This window comes from Kogia breviceps, chromosome 4 (assembly GCF_026419965.1).
Source record: "Kogia breviceps isolate mKogBre1 chromosome 4, mKogBre1 haplotype 1, whole genome shotgun sequence".
Taxonomy (NCBI): Eukaryota; Metazoa; Chordata; class Mammalia; order Artiodactyla; family Physeteridae; genus Kogia; species Kogia breviceps.
In genome coordinates this window covers 147,708,077-147,729,364 of record NC_081313.1, presented here as the reverse complement: position 1 = coordinate 147,729,364, position 21,288 = coordinate 147,708,077, and the positions used below count along the sequence as shown (strand labels likewise).

Genomic DNA, 21,288 nt, shown 5'->3' with positions numbered 1-21,288 from the left:
GCCACTCAGACATCCTCTAGTGTTGTCTCCTCATCCCTTGTATCTGCAGTTGATGTTTCCTCTTCTTCTCTGACCATGTCAGGTGAGAAAAGAAACTTTTGAAAGTTTTTCATTACATTTATTTTGCCCCTACATTTAGTAGTGGATTCAAAATAGCATGGAATAATGAGGGAAAGTATTGAACTAGAAGTCTGGAGACCTAAGTTCAGTTTTGATTTTGACATTTACTATCTGTGTGACGTTGGACAAATCACTGACTGTCTCACAAAGCGTGTTTTTTTCCTTATCTGTTACATTAGAGAATAAAAAGTCAGGGAAGAAAGTCAAGGCAGAAGAGAAGCCAACAATTCCCAAGACGAAGCGAAAGAAACACCAAACTGAGCTTATCCAAGAGAGCTTTAAAAAGCCTCGAACCTCCCTAGCCACGCGCATGCTGGAGTCTGTGACGGTTTTTCACTCACTGGGGAAGAAGAATGATAAGAACACTGGGCTCTCTTCCTGTCGGGTCTTGGGAAATTCAATCAACCCTAAAGACCGCCAGCCACCCCCAGCGATCCAGCCATGGCGGCATACCCCACGTGAGGGTCAGGGTCCTGAGAAAACTCAAGGCCAAGCCCAGAAACCAGACAGCAGTGCTGAAAAAGAGTGTCCATCTCCATCCCAGTATGAGCTGCCTCCTCCTGGGAAGGTCAACTGGATGCCTCTGCCTTTTTCTGCCTGGGACAAGCCTCAAGCTCGACCTGCTCCTCGGAGGCCACAGTCTCTGGCCTCACATCGGCCTGCTGTGGCTGACCGTGCCCAGCCTGCTGCTACTAGCCCAGCTCAACCTGCTGCAGTGAGTTCACCCCAGCCACCTCCTGCCTCTTTGCCAGGTCCCGCCAAACCAGCTCAGCCAACTGCGACCAACCCAACCCAAGCGGGTTGGACCGACCATACCCAGCCTAGTGTCCGTCCGTCTGCTGCTCCGAGGCCTGCACCGTACAAAACTTCACCTTGCACTTCTCTAAGCGGGAGCCTGTTCCCCCTGCTCTGACTAAGCGCCAGTCCCCACCGGAGCTCCAAACCCCATTTCTATTCCAAGACTTCAGGAAGCACCAAATTCAATGGAGGCAATCCAATGTTCCTGAGCCAGTAATGTCAAAGCCCATCGAACAAGAGCAGAGGCCAGAGCGGGAGGCCATGAAGAGGCGGCTCAACAAGAACGTGAGAATGCTGCCAAATACACCTCTCTGGGGAAACTGACGTTTTTCACTGAGAGGGAAAAAGAAATGAAAATTGCTGACTACTACGGATACGTACAGTAAGAGCTGCTAGGATTGTTGGTGACACCTTGGGTACCACCTGTTCTTCCATATATAGATAAAGAAGATAGGTATAAATTTCTCTATTTTGATATATTTAAAAACAATAAAACTGAATAAATGTAATCGAATTAATAGATGAGTAATACATCTTTTGAATTTTGAAATGCTGCTAACTGTGGCGTGTTTTTGTTTGGACGGGTTTGCAATCAAAGTCTGCATGTGAAAGGAAGGGCTCAAAGTTGGATGGGAGAGGCAAGGAAAGGGGAAAAAATGGATAAAAACTGAGGAAAGAGGAAGGAACATGGCCCAGGGCTAGGAAGGCCAAAAGAGATTTATGGATTTATGAAAGGAAGCAGGAGTGAGGATGAAATGGCAGAAGTAAAAAGCAGGGCCAGAGGTCAGGGTTGAAAGAACAAAATTTGAGTAGAGTTGAAGATGACAGAAGATGAGTCTAGGTTTCCTAGGAGAAACAGAAAAAGTCTCTTGGGGAGGTTGGCCTTAAGTCTCACAACCACCAGATAGGTATGTATGGAAAGAAGAGGTTCAGGACACATCTCTGAAAGGGTTGAGTTGCCTTATGCAGGTGTGACCATAGTGGGGGAATAGGGAAATCTACCAGAGAAGTGGCTCGGGCTCCGAGTTATCCTAGGGGCAGCTGACGACAGGGGCAGAGCCAAGGGAACTGCTGCATCAGGAGGCCCACCAGTAGGGCCTGGTATGTACATCACCATGTACTCAACACCTAAGCACCAGGGCAGCCAATGCACTACTCAGTTAATCCTGGCAACAACAGGCAAGGTCAGTATTCCTGTGCCACTTCACTTAGAGAGGTGCAGCAGAGGGCTGAGGTCACATCGCATGTGGAGGTACAAGGCCTCAATTGGAGGCCCAAATGCCTCCGAAGTCCTCAGTATTTGCAAGTGCCCGCAGGTGGCCAACCTGGCTTTCAGAGCACAGCATACTGAGGTTACTGGTGGATGAGATTAAACTTCTGGACGGGCCTAAATATGAACTTGAGGGGCTTCCTCCATGGGCCAGGGCACGTGCTGCCTTCTGTAAACATCACCATCAGCTGAAACGCACGAGAACAATGCGAGGGAAGCGGCCACTCTCACGGGTGAGAGTGGTGGGGGCACACACACTGGGCAGCCGCTCCAACAGCCATAGGACGCAGGCGCCCAGTGTCTCAGGGGCTCCCTGTGAGGCCTCGTGGGGCAGCTCGAGGGACTGAGGATGGGAGAGAGCGGCAGGGGTGGGCGTCAAAAGGAATGCAGTGGGGAGAAGGGAGAGATGGAGACAGTGGATAGGAACTATGGGAACTCTGGCAATTTTTATTTTCAAAATTATTTTTTGAGATGTCATTCACATGCCATAAAATTCACCTTCTGAAACTGCAAATTCAGTGTCATTTCGTACATTCACAAGCCTATGCAACCATCACCATCATCTAACCCATCATGTTTTCATCACCCGAAAAAGAAGCCCCCATAACCATCAGCAGGCCCTCTTCATCCCCTCCTCCTTCCGTCCCTGCAACCATTCATTTGCTTTCTGTCACTACGGTTTTGCCTTTTCTGGACATTTCATGAAATAATACAAATGTGACCATTTTTCTGGCTTCCTTCCATTAGCAAAATGTTTTCAAGTTCATCCATGTCGTGGCATGTGTCATTACGTCATTCCTTTTTATGACTGTATAATATTTCACATATACACCACATTTAAAACGTTCATTCAGGGCTTCCCTGGTGGCGCAGTGGTTGAGAGTCCGCCTGCCGATGCAGGGGACACGGGTTCGTGCCCCGGTCCAGGAAGATCCCACCTGCCGTGGAGCGGCTGGGCCCGTGAGCCATGGCCACTGAGCCTGTGCGTCCGGAGCCTGCGCTCCGCAATGGGAGAGGCCACAGCAGTGAGAGGCCCGCGTAGCAAAAAAAAAAAAAAAAAAAAAAAAAACACATTCATTCATCCACTGATGGGCATTTGGGTTTTTTTCACTAATAATCTCCATTTATTGAGAGTTTACTCTGTGCCAGGCAGCACCAGGCTAAGTTACTAAGACCTTACTTCACAGATGAAAAGAGGCTTGGAGAGTGTGAAGAGTTTGTTCAAGATTAACAGGTAGCAACCTGGGGAACTGGGGTTTGAACTCAGGCAAACTTCAGAGTTAATAGATGCACGTGACAGAACTTTAGAAAAGGTACACGGGAATTCAATGAAAAGTCACCCTTTTCCCCACGTTCCCCAGCCACACGTTTCCCTCCTCAGAGACATCTGCTTTTGTCGTGCTGTGGATCCTTCCAAAGAAATATTTATACCCCAGCATGTATGTAATCACAACTGATTGACTAATCTGTCCCACTAATTTTAAATGTCACTTTTATGGTATAATAGATTCTTATACCAATTTATATTACTCTTTTCAGTGCTGTCCTGACTCTTTTTTGCCTATCTTTTATCTTTGCCATTTCTCTAAAAATTTTTTTATCTTCTTTTTGATTAAAAAAATTCCTTTTCTTCTTTGTTTCTCTTAAGGCATTATGCATTAAGTTCATTCAATCGTATTATTTTATTTAATTTATTTAATTAATTTATTTATTTTTGGCAGTGTCGAGTATTAGGTGCAGCACACAGGCTCTTCGTTGCAGTGCATGGGGTCTTCCCTGTGCCTCGTGGGCTCTCTAGTTGTGGCGCGTGGGCTCCAGAGCACATGGGCTCAGTAGTTGCGGCGTGCGGGCTTAGTTGCCCTGCAGCATGTAGGATCTCAGTTCCCCAACCAGGGATCGAACGTGTATTCCCTGCACTGGAAGGCAGATTTTTAACCACTGGACAACCAGGGAAGTACCCACTCTTATATTATTTTAAGTTTAGTCTTCATTTCTGAATTTTTTTCTTTTATTTTGAATTCTGTCCTGAGTTCTATCATCTTACCTAATTCTGGTTTATGCTGTTCTTTCATCTTTTTTTTTATTATGGTAAAATACACATAAAACAAAATTTAGTATTTCAACCATTTTCAAGTATACAATTCAGTGCCATTAAATACATTCACAGTGCTGTGCAAACATCACCACTCTCCAAATTCAAAATAATTATGTCAAAGAAGATTGAGCAGGACCTCAGAAGGATGGAGGCAGCTGCATAGTCTCTGAATCTCTCCAATCCCTTACATGGAAGAAGATCAACTAAAACCAAACACCCATAGGTGGCATTTATCAGCATTTACCATTTTCAGAACTTTTTCGCCAACCCAAACAGCGACTCTATAGCCATTAAACAATAACTTCCCATTCCCTCCTCGATCCATGTTCTTTCAACTTTTGCATTCTTTTTCCTCACATCTTTTCAAAGGCCACTCTGAAAGGTTACAGTTTTCATCTGGTTTGTTGACCTGTCTTTTCCAACTTGATTTTATTGTCTGAAGAGATGCTATTCTGCTCCTTATTCTCTTTTTTCTTTCACTACGTCTGTATGGGATTTGATCCCAATCCTTTTCTGTGATTGATTTTTGGATGAAAAGAAGTTTTAAAGCACTTTGAAACGGAGGTGTGAGGCCATGTGGAAACACGTTCTTCATGGCTGTTCCATCAATGCTTCAGTTATACTGTTTTGGAATAACTGTTTTCCAGGAGGCACAAACCAGTGGGCTTTATCATTGGACAGAGTGCAGAGAAAGGACCCCACGGAAGCTGACCACCTTAGCAAAAATGATGTAGTTATGATTTCACCCAAGATTGGTCACAAATCAGCCTGGGAAACTCAATGAACCAGAGACAAGGTATAATGCCGTCTCTCCTTCTCTCTGCCTCAGCTCTCAAGGATGGGTCACCTACATGTTAGCAGTAATTATTATTTGGTTTCTGTTCATAATTACCATCAGAAGACACAGCACTTATGGGCCCAATTACACAGCCCAGCTACACACCATTCTTCTTCACTGTGGCTTCCTGTCCACCAGCAGGAACTTGATTTATATTTGTTCTCCCTTCACCACAGCCCAGGAATTTTTGTGACTGACTCTCAGTCTCACCAGAATCTGTAGCTCTCACTCTGCCCCAACATCCCACCCCATCATTTGCTCCCTGAAGTGTACTCAAGAAATTTAGGTAAACTGGATATTTTACCACTGTTCACCATCTCTTATGAAACCAGAAAAAAAGCAGCTTTCTTATGGAATGATGGACAACTTGTAAAGATAAAACACCAGTCTGCAGGAGAAAGGAAAGAAGAGAATGATGGAAATACCTTCTGGAAAACTATTTTTACATGATGTTTTGTTTATTCCTGATAAATAAATTGAAATCTTCTAAACATTAAAACAAATTCTAAACCACTAAATTCAATAATACAGGAATATAACTTTTTAAAAGAATATTCTTTGGCTGCACAGCATTTGGGACCTTAGCTCCCCAACTAGGGATTGAACCCACGCCTGCTGCACTGGAAGAGCAGAGTCTGAACCACTGGACCACCAGGGAAGTCCCAGGAATAAAAGGAAAAGTTATAAATGCCTTGGTTATACGAACTGGAGATATTTAGTAAGAAGTCATGTATTTTAAATGACTTGGAGCTTTAAAGAAAGGAAGGAAGAAGGAAGGAAGGAAGGAAGGAAGGAAGGAAGGAAGGAAGGAAGGAAGGAAAGAAAGAAGGAAGGCATAAAGAAAAAGGGGATTCCTTGGTGAAGTGGATATAATATCAAAAATCAGTAAATTAATTTTAAAAATGTTAAAAAGAAAAAAAAATGCTGAAATCCACTGACTAATTATTCAGGCTGTTATATCTCGCTATTTCCAGATACATCCCTTTATAAACTTTTGGTAAAAATTTATGTTATGTCAGGACAAATGGATTACAAACTTTTCTCTTTTTCCAAAATTTGAGAAATTCCCCTACACTTCTACCTTCAAATTTTATAAACAGGGAAAAGTAGTGACAACCGTTATACTTACATTCAATTACATCATCTGGTCACATGCCTTCTGTATCAATCAAATATCTACAAAACAACAAAATTCGAGTCATTTGTAAATAAAAAGAAAAGAAACTCAAGTTTTTTCAAAAAAGGTCCAATTTCTCCTAAGAAAATATCAGCACATCTAATCAATAATTATTAAAGAATGATATATACCATGACTACAAAAAGGCTTTATTCCAAGGATGCAAGGATAATGCAACTTTAGACAATCTATTAATATAATTATTTACATTAATACAATTTAATTAATAAATGAAAGAGAATAAAATACAGGACCAAACTGGCAGATGTTAAAAAGTTATCTGATAACATACAACACTCAGTTTTAGTCAAAATGCTTTGTACACTCAAAACAGGAGACTTAATATGACAGAGTATTCATCAAGAAGCAACAAATAACAAAAAACAAATTAGGATCAATATTAGCATCATATCTAAAAAACCCTATCTAACCAACCATAGGAGCCAGAAGCTTAGGAATCACCGTCACTGACAGCTATTTCTCCCTCATCCTCATCCTCAACCCACCACCAGTGTTAACAATGATACTGCCTACATACCTCTAGCATCTGTCCACATCTTTCCACCAAAATGAACATCATACCCTGGTCCAAGCCACCATTATGCCCAATTTCTACAAAAGTCTCCTAACTTGTATCCTCGCTTCCACTCTTTCTCCCCGCAGTGTATTCTCCACTCGGTAGCAAAACGACAGGTTGAAAGTGCAATTGGGTATGTTCCACACAGTCACCTTCCACAAGAAAGTTCAATGGTTTTCTATTCCTCTTAAAGTCTGAAACCTTAAACATAAGCCTGCAAGATCGAGCTCCTACCCACACTTGCAGCTCCATCATCATGACATGCTCCCCCAACAGCCCCACCTCCCTGGCCAGTTCCTCCCACACAGCATATGCTTTCCTCTTATAGGGTCTTGTGCTATTCCTTATGCTCAGAAATCTCTCTCAAACGTCCCTATCTGGTTAATACCTACTCATCCTTCAGATATCAGCTGAAACATCCCTGAATAAACCTTCTCTAAACTCCATGATGAGATCAAATGCTCCCTAAAATATGCTCTCATAGTACCATGTCCCTCTCCTTGGCACTTGTCAGAGTTGTAATTCGACATGCAGAGTATGATTCTTGACTATCTATTCCCTCTCTGCACTGTTAGAATTCACAAAGGGCAGGTCAAGTCTCTTCACTCACAGAATTTCACAAGTCGTTTTGCTAGCACCCAGCACAGTGCTTAAACATAACAGATGCTCAATAAGTATTTCCTGCATGAACAACCATAAATTGGTACAGGGTAGCAACATCCACAAAAGGCATAAGGGCATAAACTCTTTGATGCAGAAGTCCAATTCTGAGTGAAGTTAACTGAGACAAAGCATATATATTCAAAGATGTTCACACAGGAATGTTCATTACTTGGATGTTTTATAACATCAAAAACTTCTGACTTTTATATGTTCATCAATAAGCAAAGGAACAATGCAGCCTTAAAAAAATAAACAAATGAGACCTAATGAAACTTAAAAGCTTTTGCACAGCAGAGGAAACTATGAACAAGACCACAAGACAACTCTCAGAATGGGAGAAAATATTTGCAAATGAATCAACAAAGGATTAATCTCCCAAATATATAAATAGGTCATGCAGCTCACTATTAAAAAAACAAACAACCCAATCAAAAAATGGGCAGAAGACCTAACTAGACATTTCTCCAAAGAAGACATACAGATGGCCAAGAGGCACATGAAAAGCTGCTCAACAATCACTCATTACTAAAGGAATGCAAATCAAAACTACAATGAGGTATCAACTCACACCGGTTAGAATGGGCATCGTCAGAAAATCTACAAACAACAAATGCTGGAGAGGGTGTGAGGAAAGGGAACCCTCTTGCACTGCTGGTGGGAATGTAATCTGATACAGCCACTATGGAGAACACTATGGAGGTTCCTTAAAAACTAAAAATAGAATTACCATAGGATCCAGCAATCCCACTACTGGGCATATACCCAGAGAAAACCATAATTCAAAAAGACATATGCACCCCATTGTTCATTGCAGCACTATTCACAATAGCTAGGTCATGGAAGCAACCTAAATGCCCATCGACAGATGAAAGGACAAAGAAGATGTGGTACATATACACAATGGAATATTACTCAGTGGTAAAAAAGAACGAAATTGGGGCTTCCCTGGTGGCGCAGTGGTTGAGAGTCCGCCTGCCGATGCAGGGGACACGGGTTAGTGTCCCAGTCTGGGAGGATCCCTGATGCACAGAGCGGCTGGGCCTGTGAGCCATGGCCGCTGAGTCTGTGCGTCTGGAGCCTGTGCTCCGCAACGGGAGAGGCCACAACAGTGAGAGGCCCGCGTACCACAAAAAAAGAGAATGAAATTGGGTCATTTGTAGAGATGTGGATGGACCTAGAGACTGTCATACAGAGTGAAGTAAGTCAGAAAGAGAAAAACAAATATTGTATATTAATGCATATATGTGGAATCTAGAAAAATGGTACAGGTGAACTGGTTTGCAAGGCAGAAAAGAGACTCAGATGTAGAGAACAAACGTATGGACACCAAGGGGGGAAAGTGGGGCAGGGTGGGGGTCGGTGGTGGTGAGATGAAATGGGAGATTGGGATTGACATATATACACTAATATGTATAAAATAGATAACTAATAAGAACCTGCTGTATAAAAAATAAATAAGTTTTAAAAATTCAAAAATAAATAAATAAAATTAATTAGTTAATTAATTATTTTTAAAAAAGAATGAGGTTGGAAGACTGTCAAAACAGCACACAACAGATCACACACTCAAGCCCCGGAAGATGGGGAACTGCCTTAATTCCCCCACTTCGGATCACATCTCCATGCCTCACAAGTCTCAGTCTGACTGGGCTAGCTTTGGCAAGGGGACGGAGCTGGATCAGGAGCCGCTACTGCCATATCTGGATCAAGTTCCAGTTTGGGTTTATCATCCAACACCGAGCCAGACATGCCTAGCCACTCAGCTGAGAGGAACAAATTAGGATAGCTCAAAGAATAGGCCTCATACGGCATCAGCCTGAAGGAGTTTATGACCCTGGAAGAAATGGATCAGAAGAAAGGATCCGGGGGACTTCCCTGGTGGTGCAGTGGGTAAAGACTCCACACTCCCAAGCAGGGGGTCCGGGTTCATTCCCTGGTCAGGGAACTAGATCCCACAGGCATGCCGCAACTAAGAGTTGGCATGCCACAACTAAGGAGCCCACCGGCTGCAAGTAAGACACGGTGCAAACAAATTAATTAATCAAATAAAACAAATATTTTTTTTAAAGATCTGGGAGTGTGGGATCTGTATGATGGACTTTGTTTATGCAAACCCAATTGGATTACTGCTGTGTACGCAGATCACCTGGGCTGTACAGGTGAGTGGCTGATGAGAGCCTTCACGTGCCCCTCCTGCATGGAGACAGTTGATGCAGCACTGCTTCTGTCCTACGAGCCTAACTGAGCCAGTGTCTCTCACCTGACTTCAAGCGAACTATCATTTTTGCTGGTTTTGATCTTTTGTCGTTGAGCCCAAAGGGCCAGGGATTGGGAATTAAGATCATGCATGAAAGTTTCCTAAAAATTCCTGAACGGTTGCAGATGTTGGGGAAACGTATGTGATATTTTAGAAATTTAGGGGGAAAAGTAGGATGCTATTTTTATGTAAAGCCTTCACCCAGTGTTTAAAAATATAATTGTATTTAGATCTTGTTATTGCTCCAGTACATAGGAATTGTGTAAAGTGTTACAGCGGCTACATATGTTTAACTTGTGTGTCGAAGATTAGAATAAAGATAGTGGTTGTTTTTCCTAAGTGAGATAACTTTCTTCTTCCCCCTACCCAAATTCCTTTCTGAAGTTACTGGCATTTGGGTCAAGGTTTTATTTAAAGCTACATTTTACAACACTGGCACAAAAAAACTAGTTTTATGCTTGTTTGCATACTTCTTTTTTTTGAATAAACATAGAGCATTTATTTTTTACTTTATAGGAACTCCACAAGTTAAGGTCCCATTGTTCTTTGGCTGTGATTGTTGTTACTATTGAGGTTGCTGTTTTCTGTCTTTGCTGGTTCTTTCTAATCTACCATTTGCCATTATTGGCATATGATCATCTCAGGGTCACAAGATGGCTGCTGTAAAACCAAGAATCATATTCTCACAAAACAAGGAGGGAGCAGAAAAAGAGTCTGAATACTCATTTTCCAAATGCATATTATTTATCTTTTTTCAGAGAAAAATATCATTCTCATAAGCACAATAACAGCCTTCCCTTAATTACTCATTTGCCAAAACAGATTGATATGACCATTCATAAGACAATTCATGGCAAAGAGGGATAGAATAATGATTGTCTCAGCCTAACAAGGATTTATCCACTAAAGCTGAATGCTTCACTCCTCAAAAAATCATAAAGTTCTATGAGCAAGGAAGAACTACTAAGGAACTGTTAAGTAAACCATTCAGAATTGTTTGTCCAAGACCATATGATTCTTTTTTTCCATTGGAAATGGAATTCATTGCCTTAGGTCTTCTTAAATAGTGTTCTCTTACTGTTGGAGCTGGCTCTGTGCTTGATAACCAGTTCATTTATAACCTGTTACAAGTGCGATATCTACTGGCAGTTAAGAAAGGCAGAATTCAAAGTGATCTCCTAGCTTGTAAGCAAACTGAGATTCATGGTTCCTCTTCTCATTAAAAAATGAGTTAATGTGTCCAGAAACTAACTCTAGTAAATGGGGATTTAACATTACCCATTCTTATGTGTTTCATCTAATCATTTTGGTTGTTAATATGGTGATAATTAAAAGTCAAGGTAAATTTTCAACATTAAGAATTCTGATTTATTGAGCTTGAATTATGCCACCATGCTTATGTGAAAATGAAAGAGGCACCATGGTTAAACTGAGAAAAGTTTCTCAGTTGTAACAATTTTGACTTATTCTTTCCTGTGACCTCCTTCCCTGTTGTCTTGAACCACAGCAAAAGGATACTGCATGTTTTCTTATTGTAGTGCTGAGGTTACGGAAGTCCTATAAAACACATCTCAGTCTCTGTTTCTTGGAAGGAAAGTCCTGCTAGTTGACTGACAATTCTAAGCAGGGAGAATGAAGATAAATGTGTTTCATGTTTTGCACACAAATGCAGAATTTGTATAATCACGACTTCACAGTTGTGATCTCAAAAAAGAAGGAATTTCTCCTTTATATTTTTCTTGCAATTAAGGTAAGAACACTCTGAATCTCTAAGCTTCTGAAGTGTTAGAAGTAGAGATGGTCTAGGAAAGATGGAGTTGTAATGTTTTACCCATTTAGCATGTGTGTATTTTTCCTTATGTACTCGAAGGTGACATATTTGTTCAGCTCAGTGATACTACAGCTAAAAAAATCATTCATTATTACAAGGAGAAGCAATCTCAACCTAACAAATCAGAAGTGTTTCTTATTATTTTATATTGAGTTGAATATTTGACTCTTAACACTTTCTTACATACAAAACACAAGTCTCTTGAAGGGTTCTTCATAAGTTCATTATGCAAGAATTTAGTATGTCATAAGCACTTAAAGATTTGACATTTAACTGTTCATTAATTTATATCCAACTACATAAAGCAAATTTGGAGGGAAAAATAATAATAAATAAATAAGAATGATGTCTCCAAATATTTTCCTAGGAAGATGTCCACCATATATTAAATTATAAACCAAAATGTCTGAATACTATACCATTCAATCACATGTACAGTCAGTTCTGTATATCCAACGGTTCCATATCCTGCAGATATGGAAGGCCAATTATACTACACCATTTTACATACGGGAGGTGAGCATCCGAGGATTTTGGTATCCATGGGGAGTCCTAAAACCAATCCTCCTGCAGATACCAAGGGAATATCGTATATGCTTACATCTGCATTTTTACATCTGAAAAAATATGTGCTAAATTATTACTGTTGGTCACCTCTGAGTAGGGCGCAAAATTGCCTTCCACTTCATACATTTCTCTGACTGCAGTTTTTGCATTCAGCTTACATTAGCTTACATTTCTATTGGAAACAGAACAATTTAAACACGGTCTGCCTCTTGGGGTTGGCAACTCACCTGCAGATGAGGTAGCCAGTCCTGTTTAAACCATGGGTACAGTGGACACCCATAAGTCTGTCTATAAAACAGGTGTCCCTGATCACCTACCACATGCCCTCACCTCTTCCTCTCGTTTTGTTATTTTCCAATGAATTTAGCACCACTTGACACTCCATATATTTACTTATTTATTTATCTCTCTCCCCCACTAGAACATAAAGTACATAAGGGAAAGAACTTTGTTCTTTTCCTACTTTCCTACTTCCTAGAACAGTGCCTTCAACTTAGAAGGTGTTATACAAATATTTGCTGAAAATGAATGTATGAATTCTTTGCCCTTTCACACTACCCTCTAGTCAAACCAGAGGCTGCCCCACCAGAGCACAAGTTCAAGCCCTGTGCCTTCTGTACCTGTTCCCAATACCTGGGTTGTCCTTTCCTCATTCCGGCAAAATCCTCTTCCCCCAAACCCAGCTCAAATGATGTCTCCTCGGTAAGGCCTTCCTCGATTTTTCCTCTAGTTTCCTGCTGCACTTGATTCTTTTATGATAAGTAACCCATTTATAGTCACTACATGTTTACCTTTGTAGATAACTGCAAGTTGCTACTGAACAAAGACTTCTAGTCACCTCTGTATCCACGTGCCCTAACAACAAACCTATAAGGCTCTCGGTGTTTACTAAAACAATTTATTTTCTGAGTCTCTACCAATTCTAGGGAGTGGATAGTAGAGTCTCCTCCTCATTATCAGTGAGGCTGGCATCTGTGGGAGGGGCTTAGAGCAGAGGAAACCACCAACGGATCATAACTAAGGTCCTGAGACTGCAATGGCAGAGAGCATGGTGAAGTTAGCCCACTGCATGCAGAAGACCCACACACGAGTCAGCATATGCAATGGACTACACTTGGTATAACATGTGAACAATCAAGGTTTACAAACGTGTTCTCAGGCACTCGTAAGGATCTTCTAGCCCACGTGGAACAGACAGAACACACACAAAGGAGCCTGGAGGAAGTAAGAAGTCCAGCAGCTGTACCCTAACATCCTAAGGGGTAACATTTCTGTGACTACAGTTTACACAAATCAGATAATTTGCCTCCTTTGTAGACACCCTGCTTATCACGGGCAAGGACAAGCCTCTCAACTTTTAAAGCTAAAGTACAGGGAAGATCTGTGTATAGGTCTAAAGATGTTTAAGAGCTAGTACCTGCATTAAGCAACCAGGTTACAGAATGAAAATTTATCTTGAAATTCCAGTGTCTCCTTCTCTCTCTCAACTCCTATCCCCTATCTTCCCACCTCCGTCTCTATTCCTTCTCCCCTACTCCCTGTTTTATGTATATATGTGCATCATTTTATAAATACACGGAATATGTACTGTCTGTCAGGTTTATTTAATAAAGTGCACACTCCTCAGGCTAAATTTAGAAAGAGGACAAGATGAACACCTTCTCCTGTGGGTCACTGGTGTTCCACAGACGAAAGGTTCCTCAGTCTGAAAACACAGCCAATACCATGTTCCTTCTGACAGTTAGATGCTAGAAAAAGGCAGGCGGATCCTTACAATTCAGACGCTATTAAGACCTACTAACAACAGAGTAGATCTTAAAGCAGAAACAAGAAAACACCAGCCTTCTAAGCTCTTCCTGTCTGAAGATACGTACAAGAGGTGGCAGTGTTCTCCCTCACTTGCACCCAAAGGGTAAAAGCAGCAAAAATATCTTAAACACATATGAATACGAAGCCACTCTTCTGGTCCACTCTCTTTTGTTTTGCTTCTAGGGATGTGTCCCACGCCGAACCTTTGCTTTTTCTTTTCTCTTTTATATACACTAAGAACCTGAGAGGCTTAACCTTTTCTTCCACATCTCAACCAATAAATAAGACAAAAGAACATTTTTATCTTTTTATGTATTTTCCATTCAAATTTTTTAAAAAGAGTAAGTAAGCTACTTCAGTTCATACTTCTCACACAGATCACCTTCCAAACTAAACTAAGTTGTTTGTGACCATAAACAGGAAAAACACCATACCCTATCAGCACCTTCAGACATTTCCACCTTAATGTTACCAAACACAACAGGCCTAATGTCAGAACTATTAAAAATGTTAAAAATCCCCAACCCCACTCAAAATGCATACCAAAGTTCAGGTAAAGGAAAAAAAAACAGAAACAACTCACCATTATCTTTATTTTCTTTCAAAAACCCATTAACAGCACATGGGAATTTAAAAATAGTGTCATCATCTGGCACCTGAAGCCCAATTGTACAAATTCTTAAATAACGAATAGTTTCTGGTAAGTCCTATAAGGCAAAACCATGAAAATATGTATTACTTCATTTGTCAGGAAAGAATAAAAATTTAATTAGAGAAGGCAGAATAGAAACCAAGAGAGTACATTAAACTTAATATGTCAGTCATTCTGATGAGAGCCATTTTTTCCAAAGCTGCTTTAACCAGTAAGTATCACTTGATTTTCATTAAAACTGCAGAATGGACAGTTACTAGGCATGCAAAAGGAAAAGCAAATCTATGTGAATGAATGCACATGTAACTCAAAAGGATATAAACAGTTCCACCTACATTTATGTTCTATCTTATATTTCAAGGGCCACAAAGCGGCTGTGATTTAAGTAGAATAGTAGAATAGAGTCAGAAGAACTTGGATTCGAAATAGGAAATAGAGCAAATTTCAGGCATTGTTGAGAACTGGTATTCTCGGGGTGGGAGACAGTAGACTATCAATAGAAGAAAGAAAAGGATAAGTAAAAATTCTGTAGTTCTGAATTTAAATGGAAAGTAGCAGTATGTACCTATGACATATTTTATATTAATAACAAACATACATATCTCCCAGCTCTGACCACTGAAAAAGTCTAGAAACAACTGATGTCATATCAAAAGGACTCAGGAGTCACTGAGAAGCTCCAACTAGCCAAAAACAGGGCCTCATTCAGAATAATAACTGTAATGGAGTCCACGGTGATATGAATAAATACATTTAAAAAGATTGGTCACCACTGGAGGATATTTGTAAATCAACTCATTACTTTGAAAACTGCTAAATAAAAGAAGAGGGCTTCCCTGGTGGTGCAGTGGTTGAGAGTCCACCTGCTGATGCAGGGGACACGGGTTCGTGCCCCGGTCCGGGAAGATCCCACATGCCGCGGAACGACTAGACCCCGTGAGCCATGGCCTCTGAGCCTGCGCGTCGGGAGCCTGTGCTCCGCAACGGGAGGGGCCACCACGGTGAGAGGCCTGCGTACTGGAAAAAAAAAAGAGGGAATTATGCCTCTACAACTGGGCAACCAAGTAGTTGATGAACGGAATCTTCTCCTGATAGAAATATACCCAGCTAATAAGTGAAAAAAGAACAACAGAATTCACCAGTTTTTGAATAAATGGATGGAGGTATGAATCATCTGTGACTGCTAATATCACAGAAAGAGACAATTATATGTCTCCATGGAAGAACACATCACCACCTATGAAACTGTCTTGCCAGAACAAAACATGCAAGCTTCATTCTGATCAACAACCAATTTACAGAAAATAAAAGGATGGAAGGTTATGTTAACAACACATGGAATGTAATCAACAAATCTAGATGGGACAAATTACCTGGTTTCTTTAAAGATAAAATTCAAGGAGGAAAAAAAAAGTGAGAGAGACATGGAGGGAGAACCTATAGATTAACTAAGACCTCAGAGACCTAACAATCAACGGCAAAGTGAGGACCTTATTTGGATCTAATTCAAAATTCTTAAAAACAACTTTTTATGACATTTAGGAGAAAACTGCAAATTTGAGCACTCACTGGGTATGTAATATTAAAAATGATATTAAGGAATACAAGTCCTATATTTTAAATATACATACCAAAAATGTATAGGTGTAATTACATGTTGTCTTGGAGCTGCTTCAAGATACTATGGAATAGGGTGAAACAGGTGGGGGTATAGATAAAATGTGACAGCCATCAGTTGGTAAATATTAAAGCTGGATGAGTTCATGGGTATACAAGGAACATTCACAGTATTTTGTATACTTTTGTAGATGTTTAAAATTTGTGATCATTGTTTAAAAACAAGATGACCCTGTAGAAAACAGTTTGGAAGCGGCTCAAAGGTTGAACATAGAGCTACCATATGATACAACAACTCTGCTACTACCTACACTGCATATCTAAGAGAACTGAAAGCAGGGATTTGAACAAATATCTGTACACCAATGATCATAGCAGCCTGATTCACAATAATTACACGGTGGCAACAACCCAAGTGTCAATCAACCAATGAATAACAAACTACATTATACACACAGTGGGATTTATTACGCCAAAAAAGGAATGGCGTTTTGTTCCATGCTATAAGATGGATGAACCTTGAAGACACTAGGTTTAGTGAAATAAGCCAGACATAGAAGGACAAATATTGTAGATTCCACTTACACGAGGTACCTAGAACAGGCAAATTCATAGAGACAGAAAATGGAATAGAGGTTACCAAGGGCTGGTGGGAGGAAAAACGGGGTGCTTACTGTTTGATGGTTACAAAGTTTTTGTTGAGGATGATGTAAAAGTTTTGGTTATACACAGTGGTGATGGTTACACAACACTGTGACTGTAGTTAATGCCACTGAACTGCATATTTATAAATGGTTAAAATAAATAGGATTTACGTATATTTTACCACAATAAAAATAGAGGAATAACTGAGTTGAAATTTCAATTCTTCCTTTTCTGAGAGTCAGTTTCGTCGTCTGTAAAATTAGTAATTGTAGTTGTCTATCCTCTGAGCTTAGTGCAGAGTAAGCACTCAGTAGGAGATATCAGTACTACTTCCACTTCAACAGCAAAGGATTCTTGTGAAGATTAGCTAAGTCAATGGATATGAAACAACTTTCTAAATGGCAAACTGCTATACAAATATTAAGATGATAAGTACTGAATTACTATGAATTATTACAGTATCAGAAAGAAGGTCATTTTCAATTACGGGTTCCATTTACTTCTGGCTTATAATAGCGGCGAGTATATGTTAAGTCAATAATCAGCCCAATTTCTTCATTCTGTTCTTGGAGTTTGTTAAAAAAGATCCAAGCGGGAAAAACATTTTGGAGCAAGATTCATTTCAAAACTCTGTCAGAAAGAATAAAATAAGAAAGAACATGTGTTTAAAATCCTTTATTATATTATCCATTTATTCAAACCCTGTGATGCTAACATATGAGATTCCAAGTAAAGTTTCCTGCTCTGGAATTTACAAGCGATATTACAATCCTTTCTTCCAGAGAGATTAGACACAAGAAAATAAGCTCACTTCTAGACATTTACTTCTGTTTGTTTATTTCATGTTGGTCTCCTAACCAGACTGTAAACTCCCAGAAGGCAGGGACCACATCAATTTTGCCTACCACTGTATCGCCAGCTCCAAGCAGAGTGCCTGTAAATAGACACATAAACACTTCTTGAATATCCACCTATATGAAGGATGGCTTTCACTGCTAAATATTCTTTTATGTATTTGCCTTATATATGTACTCTGTTCCATTGATCTGTTTGGTTATTCAAGTGCCAGCAACACACTTTTCTTTTTAAATTAGTAGACTACTTTTAGAGCACTTTGAGATTCACAGCAAAACTGAGTAAAAAGCACACAGTTCCCACTTATACCCTCTCTCCTTCACCCCACACAGCCTTCCCCATTATCGACGTGCCATAGCAGTGTGCTTCATTTCTTAGAATTCGTGAACCAACACTGACACGTCATTATCAATCAAAGTCCATAGTTTATTGCATTCATGGTACAAGTACCTGACTATTTCTTTATTTCTAGTATAGTCATCCCCAAACATTTACATACTGAGATACATATTACTTTCTTATAAAGTATTTTCTTCTTTATTTATAGTTAGGGCATTCCATTGGGTTTTTTTTTAACACTAAATACAAAAGTAGGCTGTATTTATCTATGAATTCCATTTCTGGATAGTAAAGGAGGTATTAAAAAGTATTTGCTATAAAAAGGGAAAATGGACTATGACAGGGTTGAGAGCCAGGGCTCTATATGGTGAATTCAGATTTCTGGAAGCATACGGTATTAACTTTCGCTTACCTTTTTTAAAGGAACTTTGAAAACAATGCAACGAGTCCCAGGCATCCGCTGTCCCACTGGGAGATACTCTTTCCACCTAATAATATATTGTTTGTTAGGCAAATTTTATCTTAGGCTGTCTCCCTGCATAGGATGAACGCGCCTTGAAAATGGAAACCATATCCCTCTATACTAGGTCTCTCTCCTCTTTCTGCTTTGCATTGTGCTGCTCCACTTATTCAACCCCCCCCCCCAGTAATAACCTATACTTCCCTTGTTCCTGTTTTCCCGTCTTGAAAACAGATAAAAGGCAACTAAACAATGCAAAGGTCTCAACAAATAAGAGATATCTAAAACCAGAGACGGCCAGAACTTCTGTATCCCTGATAAAACCTAGCCCGGTGTTGACTTCTAAGGTATCATGAATACATGCGTGTTGACTGAAATAGTTTAAACTCAATTCTTCCACTTCCCAGTTTATTTTTAGTCCTCATACAAAACCTGATAACAAAATTCCTTAATGCTAGGAATCACAGTGAAAACTAATATCTGAACTGAGTTCTGTAAGATGAGTTAGAACTAAGGTTAATTCAGTGTGTCTGAAGCATAGAAAGTGAGGACAAAAGTGGCACAAGATGGGGCTAGAGAAGCAGAGAGGATTCTAGACCACGCAGAGACTTGAAGGCCAACAGTTGGTTTTCTATTCTCAAAACAATGTTTTGGAGCGATGGTTATGAGCAATGCTCCAACTTGCTGTTAAGGTTTCTTGTGTGAAGAACGGACTGGAAGGAAACAAGAAATATGGACGCTAGTTAGGACCTAATTGCAACCGACAGGCAAGTTCAGTATTAGATGTTGAGGAAGAGTTGACAGATTCAAAAGAAATTCAGGAGATAAACTGAAGCGGGCTTTATGGGGTATGACATGGAGGAAAGGAAGGTCTTAGGGAATTAAAGGGTTTACTGCACACATGAGCAAAGTCTCCAAATTAATCATTTGAACGTACAGAGGTAGATCTCTCAAATGACACCGGTTAGGAAGCAACAGTACGCCCTTTATAATTCCTAGAGACAACACAGATCAACTGTTTTGATTGAAAATTCGGCGGTACCGGTGCGTTTTTTCACTCAAACTTACTTCCAGTTCCTCTTACTCACATTTTCTGTGCCAAAACAACACAGCTTGAGGAATTGAAGGGGATTCTATTTTGGTAATTAAGGAGTGTCCGCAACACTGACAGTCCCATCTTCAAAAGCAGTCCCTCTGCATTTTACCCGAGGAGCAATGACTAGAGCCTCCCTTTTAAAACGATGGGGGCAAATCAGAACATCACACACTGTCGCTTTCAGCTACTGTGAACTGAGCCGCGAGACGACCAAAATCCCCTAGCACAGCACGGACGCGGACGGGGCAGCGCGCGGGCCCAACAGTGACAGGAGACAGCACAAGAGACGAAGCCCAGGCCCTGGGGCTCTGAGCTCTACACGCAACGCCCACGGGCCAAGGCGTATTACCTTTCCGGGATGTCCTTTCCGCCCTTCCTCTTGGCCGATGAACGTCCGGCCGGAAAAGCCGCGATCCTGACTCCAGCGCTCACGGGCATGATGCCACTGGCTCATGTGACCCCCCAAGATGTCGCCCACCCAACGCCACGAATGACAAAGCCGCCAACCCGGCGACCCGGGTGCCAGAACAAGGCCCCGAACCACAGGTGCCTAGGCACAAACACACGCAGCTCGCGGACCGCCTTCTACTGCGCATGCGCCACTTCCAGTCGCGATGACGTCATCACACCGGCCGACTGAGACGTTTGATTAGTAGAGGACTCGGACGCCTGCAATTCCCTGCTAAGCCGGAGGATGGCAGGAGAGGTCTATTAGTTCGTGTGTGTATCCTTCGGAATTCCAGTCATAAGGGACATGGAAAGTTGTCCCACTCTCCCAGATTCTTGTGTGGTTCTTTCAGATATTTCCCAAGTGCTTACATTCACACTTGTTGTATCTTGTATGTAAGTATTTGTACGTAATGGATATCCTGTATTTTATAGAAGAGCAGCATCCTATACATAGTCTACAATCTGTCTTGGATAGTGATTTTCCCAGTCAATTTATGTGTACATCCATTCTATTCTCTTTAATAGCTGCGTAACATTACATAATTTACATGGCCAGTCCAACATTCATGGACTTTTAGTTGTTTTCAGTTGGGGGTTTTTTGTTTGTTTCTGTCCTCTGTTACAGATAGGCTGCAATGTGAACATCTTTATACATGTATATAGCTATATATAAATTTCTAGACATAGAATTTCTGGAATGAAAGAGATGCAAACATAAAATATTGAAAGATTTTCAATCAATCTAATCTGCCTAATCAACATTCGAAAATATTCTATCAACTTATACTCCACTCACAGTGAAACATTTATTGGGTTCCTATTATGTGCCTGGTAGCATTCAGGAGGTTGACAGTATGTATTTACGTTTTACACAATACCAAAAAATGCCTGAGAGAGACAAGAGTGGAGCTAACGTATAACATTTGCTCACAGTATCAGGCATAGTGATCTGTACCCCTTAGAAAAACTATGAATCCTGCCACAAGTGGAACAGCAAAGAACAGCATGTCCTACAGTAGGGTCTGAAGGTATAATAGCATACTAAATTCCATTGTTATTTATAATAGGAAATGTTTTCTGTTAGTTTTACTTTTTAGTTTCTAATTTCTGAAAGTATCATACATACACTGTTAGTAACCTTCACAACCATTTGAGCTGGGTAAACGGAGTCA

The 21,288-nt window shown here is 40.6% G+C and overlaps 1 protein-coding gene and 1 pseudogene across 7 annotated transcripts in view; one reads left to right on the top strand and one right to left on the bottom strand.

Moving 5' to 3' along the window:
* The window catches only part of LOC131755526 (RNA/RNP complex-1-interacting phosphatase-like), a 76,706-nt gene extending 56,448 nt beyond the window's left edge, over nucleotides 1–20,258 (bottom strand). For 5 of the 7 annotated variants that reach the window (XM_067032167.1, XM_067032163.1, XM_067032165.1 and 2 more), the window contains exons 1-4: nucleotides 20,016–20,247; nucleotides 18,523–18,598; nucleotides 14,586–14,709; nucleotides 6,251–6,297 (exon numbers count right to left, since the gene is read on the bottom strand). In XM_067032167.1, the coding sequence (XP_066888268.1) occupies nucleotides 6,290–6,297; nucleotides 14,586–14,709; nucleotides 18,523–18,598; nucleotides 20,016–20,104 (297 nt within the window). In that variant the 5' untranslated portion in view covers nucleotides 20,105–20,247 and the 3' untranslated portion in view covers nucleotides 6,251–6,289. Of the gene's footprint in view, nucleotides 1–3,283; nucleotides 5,510–6,250; nucleotides 6,298–14,585; nucleotides 14,710–17,649; nucleotides 17,851–18,522; nucleotides 18,599–20,015 lie in introns of those variants that run through there. The other 2 variants (XM_067032164.1, XR_010840332.1) reach the window with 2 other exon arrangements.
* On the top strand, nucleotides 9,119–9,783 carry LOC131755476 (RING finger protein 11-like; annotated as a pseudogene).
* Nucleotides 20,259–21,288: the final 1,030 nt, after the last annotated feature.